Below are 7,387 nucleotides of genomic sequence, written 5' to 3' on the forward strand. Positions count from 1 at the left end.
ATGATGGTGGTGGTGATGGGGGCGCTGTGTGTGATGACGGAGGTGGTGTGGGTGCAGATGGCGGTGGTGATACTGTGACGCTGCCGGCGGTGGTGCTGGTGGAGGAGGTGCGGGCGTGGGTGGCAGGCGTGGTGGTGACATGGTGATGGCGATGATGGTAATGGCAGTGCCAGGCCCAGGCGAAACTCATTCAGTGCAGTACCTCCTTTGATCCTCTGACTAGCCCCACGGAAAGACTAATTATTCTTGTATGAGAGCTTTGGACCAGTGTCAGGGGGTTGGGTTATTTATCTGCGCCCCAGACCAGCTCTGACTTGGGGTGTCAGTCCCCCCGCCTCTACCGCAGCGCCGCGACACAGACAGAAAGGGCTCGAAGAGGCTGAGAGTACAGCAGGCAGGAAGAAAGCGGCAAACAGGCTGCAGGTCTCCCGGCCCCTGGCCTGGAGCTCGCGCTGGCTCTGCACGTCCTCCAGCGGGAGGGTCACTGTGGCCTGCTGGGGGCCCCACGAGCGGGAGTGGGGAGGTTCATGCTCTTGCACAAGCTGCTGTTGCTGGCGCTGCATTCGAAAGCGGAATTCTGTAGGTCTGGCTGCCATTTCGTTCCATTTTTCACTGCTGCCTGGTTTTTGTGAGGCCCTCTGCCCGATTTCTTCCAGGCTCTGCCGCAGAGGGGAGGCGCTCCGGGAGGGAGGACCCAGGGTGGCTGCACCGGGATCTGAGACGCTTCTCTCTGGCCCTTTTCCCCTGACAGAAATGCCTGGAGCTTAAGACAAGCCTGCTGGCCCGGCAGCGGGGTGCCCAGTCCTCCTTGGACCGCCTGCGGGCCCTCCTGAGACTGATACGGGGTGAGCAGAGGCTGCAGGTCACCATGGCGACCGCCAGCCCTGGCCCCCTGCTGGCCGGGCCCTGGACCAAGTCCCCCATGGCAGCCATGCACGCTCACGCCGCCCTCCAGCACCCCCAGGGCCACAACTGACCCCGGACCCATCTCGCATCCTCAGAGAGCCCCTGGGAACCTGCTCGAGACCTGGGGGTCTGTCAGCCTTAATTCATAAGCACTATGAATTCAGACAAGAATGAAACCAGAGAGACAGATGAAGAAGTGTTGGGGGGAGCGGGAAGCCCAGTGGGGGCCGCTGGGGATGGAGGCCTGTCTCTCAACTGCAGACGGGTGCCCATAGCCAGGCGGGTCAGGCCCTGGTGGTGGTGAGCGCCCATGCCCTTGGCTCCCGGGCACAGCTGTCTCCATGCCCGGGTGCTCCCTGCATCCCCAGGAGACGGGGACAGAGGCCCTGGAGGAGCAGAAAGATGCCCCAGCCATGGCCAGTCAGAGCCAAGGCCTCCCCGCTGCCCCCAGAAGGGGCTGCCGGCCAGCAGAAACATAGCTGAGTAGTAGAGGTAGTTGGGGCGCCGTGTGGGAAGCGGATCTAGCTCCGGGCCCTTCCTCCTGGTGCTCCTGCCTGGAGCCCGGGCCTCGGGGCCCACGCCCGTTTGTCAGTATTATTAGCATTCAGAGCTGCAGCGTTGAACCGGAAAGCACTGCTGAGCGCACTCCTGGGGTGCTGCGGCATCTGCCCGCCAGCCACTCACCTGCTGGGCTGCTCCCGGCCCCTCTGCCTCCCCCCCACCTCAGGCTCCTTTGCTGTCCACATCTGGCTCTCACGGAGTTTCGGGCAGGGTGGAGCTGCCGCTGGCGGGAGGCATCGAGGGTCCCATTGGGCTGAATCCTCAACCAAACCGCCGAAGCCTTCCCTCTTCTGCTTTCGGAGAGCCAAGAGTATTCCGTCCCTCTTCTCTTGCCAGTACAACACTATGCCAAAAAATAACTTTACATTTTGTATGGTGTTTTTATTGTAAGATATTTAATGTGAAGGGGACACCTGCCGACTTCTTTTTCTGCTTAGGGTGGTCTCTGCCGCAAGGGACGGTGGGAAACCTCCCCGGGGAGGGGGGCTGCCAAACTAGAGGGATGGGGGGGGGTTAGAACTGGGGCTCGGGTGGGCGGGGCCAGGCGGAGCCTCTGGAGGCTGGGGGGGGCCTCTCCCCGCCGCCTTCTGAGCTGGTGAGGGCGGAGGCCATGCCCACCTTCCCGAAGCGCCGCTGCCCGCCGGTGGCTGCTCGTCACACCGCCAGCGTCTCCAGTCCCAGGGGACTTAGCACAACAGGACGAGCATCCGGGAGCCACCGGGCTCCCATCCCCAGCATATCACACGGTGCCGAACTGCATCGAACACGTGTGCGTGTGTGCACGCACCCCAGCCACTTGCACGCACGCACGCACACCCGCACACAGACAGGTGCAAAGCCAGGAGGCCAGCCGGGGCCAGACCCGCGGCCCCTCCTGTCCCTTTCACGACCCCGGGAGAAACTGTGCTGTACGATACAGATCTATTTTAATACACTCAACACTGGGTTGAACAAGATTTTTATATTCTTTTATTGAACAAAGTGAACTGTAAGACACGTCTTGTATGTTGGTTACCGCAGATGCCACTCGCGCGCCACGCGTGACTTGCCATGTAAATGTCTTCAGGTCCCTTTTTCGTTGGTTTGTTTTTCTCCTTGGATGGATTGAAGTAAAGTTTTGAGAAACGTGACGGGAGGAGTGGACGCGTGGGCCCAGGAGGGGTAGCTGCCGATGTGTCTTGAGACTTAGTTTTTCGGACCAGGACCATCCAGTGGGTAGTGAGGCTAGAAAAGTGTTTGTCTTAACTATGCCCATGTAGTTTTCCTTCTGTACGACGCATTAAACTTGATTGATGATTTCAGAGCCCCGTGGTTTTGGTTTTCTTGCCTTCGGCAGAGAGGCCCCGGGGGCGTGTGCGGTGGGGGTGGGAATCAGAGGGGCTGAAGATCTCCCCCAACGCAAGGGCCGGCAGGCCCCACCAAGCCGCACCTCCCCGGAGGTGCAGGTGCGCCTGTGAGCGCCAGGGTGGATGGTCCTAAGTAACAGGACCTGCCTGGCGCTGTGCACAACCTGTGGGCAGTCTCTGCACGCCCTCCTCCCGCTCCTTCCCCGCCTCTTCCAAGCACCCCCGCTTCCCGTGCAGCCTGGCAGCCAAGGCCCAGAAACGCCAGGGGCCGAGTCCACGGCCTTTCCAGGGAGCAGCCAAACCGAAGCCAGACACCCCCAGTCCTCAGTCCGGGTGTGGCATGCAGGCTGCTGGTCGGCTCAGTCTGGGAGGACCCCACCCTTGGTGGCCAGCTGTGACCTGTGGCTGGAGTCACATGCCAAGCCACCACCTGCTGGATCCCTGGGGTGGGAATGTGGGGCTGCCCCCGCCGTGCTCTCCCCCCTCCCACCGGTGTGGTCACAGGGTTTGGGGAGGGAGCCTGGCCCCTCCCCAGGCTGCATGGTCATCCACTGCCCCCCGGGTGCTGGCCCCGGCCTCCACCCCAGGGTGCCCTGAAGGGCTCTGGGGCTCACCAGGAGGGCCCCTGCCCACCTCCATCTGTGCCCAGTGTGTCTGGTGTGGCTCCCCACCTCTGGGTCCTTGCCAGGTAGGGCCCCCTCTGCCGCCTCGCTCCCTCAGAGGTACCCACCTCAAGGTCAGCGTGGCTTCCCCATGGTCAGCCCTAGTGGGTGCTGCCTGGTGACCACGGGGCACACTGGCCAAGCCCTCCGTGGAGGAGGCTCCGGGGCCCCAGTGGCTGGTGTTTCTCCTGCTCTCCCGAACTCAGCTTCTCTCGTGGACCGAGTCACCGGATGCCAGACTGGTGGGGGGCCGGGGCAGGTCGGGGAGCTGGGGCAGGTCGGGGGGCTGGAGCAGGTGGGGGGCCGGGGCAGGAGATCCAGTCTGCGCTGACCACCATCTCTCTGCTGGTGGCCCCCTGCCTTCTCCAGCCTGGACCTCTGCCAGCTGTGCCTCCAGCCCTGCAGGTGCCAGGGGACACAGGGGATGTGGCCGGTGCTGCCCAGCCCTGACTGCCCTGAGCAGCGCCCGGACACGAAGGCGTCTGAATCTCAGCCTTGGGGGGGACCCCCTCCTAATTGTTCCTCCAGAGCCGTTGCATTTCGTTGTAGCAGCAGTCACTTCAAATTATTTTCTCACTCCAGTGTGATTTCTTCTTTGACACATAGACACAAAAATAGGCTTCTTTCTACTTTCTAAATTTCCGTATATTCACATATTTTTATTCACATTTTATTTATTTAGCCTATGTGTATTTTACATATTGAGGCTTCATATATTTCAAAGGTTCATATTAAAATATATTTTTAAATATATGTATTTGATATGTTAAAAAATTTTTCATATAATTGTTAATTTTCATATAAACAATTTTTAGTATTTTTTCCTAGATATCATTGATTTTCATTATTCATTTGACTCCATGGTCGTCTTCAGATCATTTCAGTTCTTTCAGATTTATTGGAACTTGTTTTTAGATCCAGGGTTTCTTTTTTTCTGTTACGGATAATGTATTTTGCGCTCCTAAAATTTCCTTTTTCACAGGTTTTAAAATTTTTTACTGAGATTTTCATTTACTGTAAGCTTATTTTCCTCTTCTACCCGAGGACACATGTAATAGCTGCTTTAACATCTCTGACTGCCATTTCCAGCGTCGGTGTCATAAGGTGGGTTTCTGTTGTGTTAGAGTGGGCTGAAGGACCCTGGTTCTTTAGATAACAAAGACTTTGAATTGTGGCTGTTCTGTGGTGGCCACCTTGGGTTCTCTCACACTCCTCTGAAGAGGGCTGGGTTTCGTTTGCTTGCGTTAGCAGGCATTTAACTGGGGTGGATGCAAGTTTCAAATTCTGTGGCCTGGCAGCTCCACCCTCAGTTCAGGGCTTTCGTCGTTAGCTGACATCCGTCCCGCACGCTGGCTCAGGAGCAGGCAGGCTGGAAGCACATTCCCTGACGGGACTTCCCCACTCGCTTTCAAATGGCTGTGGTTGTCCCCGAGTCTGTCCTCTGCCCTTTAAGTCCAAAGACGAATTTTCTCTTGACGGTGCAGTCACCCTCACAGCCTCGGCCCGGCGCAGCCTGGAAACCACCCGGGGAGTGTCGTCCATGCCCCCCACGGATCCGGTGGAACATGAATCCGGGCACGTGTGGACCCTCCCGAGTCTGTCCTTGTCCGTTTCCACATCTTTGTTGAATTTTTTGTTAATTTTTGTTTGGTGTTTTTCTCGAGTTCTTGGAAGTGTCCATGGAAAAGTAACGTCCTGTGGTGGGGCGGAGGTTTATTTTTTACGTTGAAGTCCTTGGAGGAGTAGGCAGGATCCGTTTATTCCTCTCCTCCATACGGATCTGGCACGTCCCTCTCCTCTCGACTTAAATTTTTTTCTCTGTATATTGTTCAAAAAGCATCTTATTATTCAAGGAATGAACTATATACAGACTTTCAAACCTTACACAAACGATAGCAGGTTGCGTTTCTCATTCTGCACCTGTTTTCCTCTCAATGTTTGGAGACCTGTCCATGCAGAAGGGAACAGACCCGGCGAGGTCATTGGAACGGCAGGCGCTGGTCAGTCACAGACGTAACTACAGTTTATCTGTCGTTTCTTCTGTTGATGGACAGTTGAGTCGAAGCTAATTATTTGCTCTGACAATGCTCCAGGATGCTCTTGGACCTACCTTTTTGGTTTTTTACCTAGACACACAATTGCTGGATCAGCTTTAACTTTACCAGCTTGCTAAATTGCTCTCTAAAAGGATGGCACCAATTTACATCTCTGCCGGCAGCCTGCGAGCGTGCCCGTGCCTCAAAATATTAACAATGGTTACCTACGGGGGGTGAAATTTCAAGTGATTTTCTTTCCTTTTTTTAACGCTTCCTGCCATTGAATTTTGTTTCCCTGAGCAGTTATTGTTCTTAGCACAAAACAAACCAATAGCAGACGCTGCTCTTCCGCTTACGGGCCCATCAGCTCAGGGAGGAAGCCACCCTCGCATGTCTCAGAAAATGGGGGTGGGGGTGCCCACACCTGTCTCCTGTCTCCCATCCCCTTCCCTGCACCCGCCTGTGTCCCCTGCTCACTGTTCCCACCTACTTTGTGCATTTATTTCCTTATTTTCTCCCCAGCCTTCCTGTAAGCCACTCTGAGAGCGGAGCGCAAAGCTGCTTGTCTCACTGTGAGGCCAGCACGGTGTGGCGGGGCCGCTTCCCGGGGTGATGCTGCTTTCTCTGGCCACAAAGGACAGAGCTCCAAGGATTCAGCCAGGTCCCACCAAAGCTCTGGGAAAAACCCCCACGCTGAGCCTCTACTCTGAGCCCTGCTGGCTAAACGACTTCCCCAGCCCGCACAGCGGGACCCCAGCCGGGGCCAGAGTTGGGTGCCCAGGGCCTGCTCCCCAGAGAGCCCGGCCTGCTGTCTGTGGCACACTGACCCCTGGCTCTGCTCCGGGTCTGCACGTACTGGACAGGACTGCACACGCGCTGCGGGCGTCAGCCACACGTGCCGGCGGCCTGCCTCGTCTCCGAAGCCCCCCCAGACTGCTGTCGTTCCTACAGAAGCGAATGTTGGACAGTTTGCTCCCCCGTGCTGTCAACAGACACACCCGGAGTCCTCACTTCTGCATAATTTTCATTGTTTCAGGTTGAAATATGCCCCGAGCGCCCCCACACCCTGGGCCTGGGCGCTTCCCTCTGCTGCGCAGTGGCGGAGCAGCACTTGGATCAAGGGGGGTGTGGCGGGGCCGGCCCTGCTGCGTGGGCCCCACCGTTGGCCCCGAGAGAGAAGCTGCTGTCACAGGAGCCCGGGAGCGCGCGGGGGCCCCACTTAGTCAGGGAACCGGGAGGTGCAGCGCCAGCCGCGAGCCTGGTGAGCAGCTCCGCGTAACTCACGCGACTTGATTCGCTGTCACGCGGGTTCTGGGGCGCACAGCGGTGCGCCCTTAAGGGAGCTGTCATTTTTATTGCAGGCTTTTCCCCCAGGCACTAGAACTCCGAAGCCGCTTTAGGCTTGGGCTAAATTGTGTGTGCGCCAGGAGCTCCCGAGGCGGGGCCACCCACGCAGCCTGCCCAGAGGCTGCACACTGAGCCCCTCGGGGGTCCGCTCGGGCCTGGTTGGCTCTGGTGGGTCAGAGCCCGAGGGCTGTGGTTTTGAAAAGGAATGGAAGAAAGGAAAAGGGTTCGTAGCAGAAAAGAAACGAAATGAAAGGACGCGGCTGGCCCGGTGCCTGGGCAGGGGCTCCTCCCGGCCAGTGGACAGCGGGAAGGAAGGAGGACACGGGGGCGCGGGGGCGCAGGACAGCACGAGCTCAGCGGCACGGCGGCCAGAGACGGGGCCGGAGAACAGCGAGGGAGAAGGGAGGATGTGAAGAGAACAACCCAGAAGGCCCCGCTCAGAAGGGCCGGGGCGGGCCCGGCGTCCTGAAAGTATTGGGGCTCGCAGAGCTGGGTGGGGGCTGGAGCCTCTTAGGGTCCCAGGGCCGGC

The 7,387-nt window shown here is 58.1% G+C and overlaps 1 protein-coding gene across 1 annotated transcript in view; it reads left to right on the forward strand.

Annotated features, from left to right (window-relative positions):
- The window catches only part of PHF21B (PHD finger protein 21B), a 42,081-nt gene extending 40,120 nt beyond the window's left edge, over window positions 1–1,961 (forward strand). The window contains exon 13 of the mRNA XM_037515149.1: window positions 752–1,961. Coding sequence (XP_037371046.1) covers window positions 752–976 — 225 coding nt within the window. The 3' untranslated portion in view covers window positions 977–1,961. The remainder of the gene's footprint in view (window positions 1–751) is intronic.
- The last annotated feature ends 5,426 nt before the right edge of the window (window positions 1,962–7,387 follow it).

The sequence above is a fragment of the Talpa occidentalis genome, unplaced genomic scaffold, assembly GCF_014898055.3.
Source record: "Talpa occidentalis isolate TD23 unplaced genomic scaffold, MPIMG_talOcc4v2.1 talOcc4.16, whole genome shotgun sequence".
NCBI classification, from domain to species: Eukaryota; Metazoa; Chordata; class Mammalia; order Eulipotyphla; family Talpidae; genus Talpa; species Talpa occidentalis.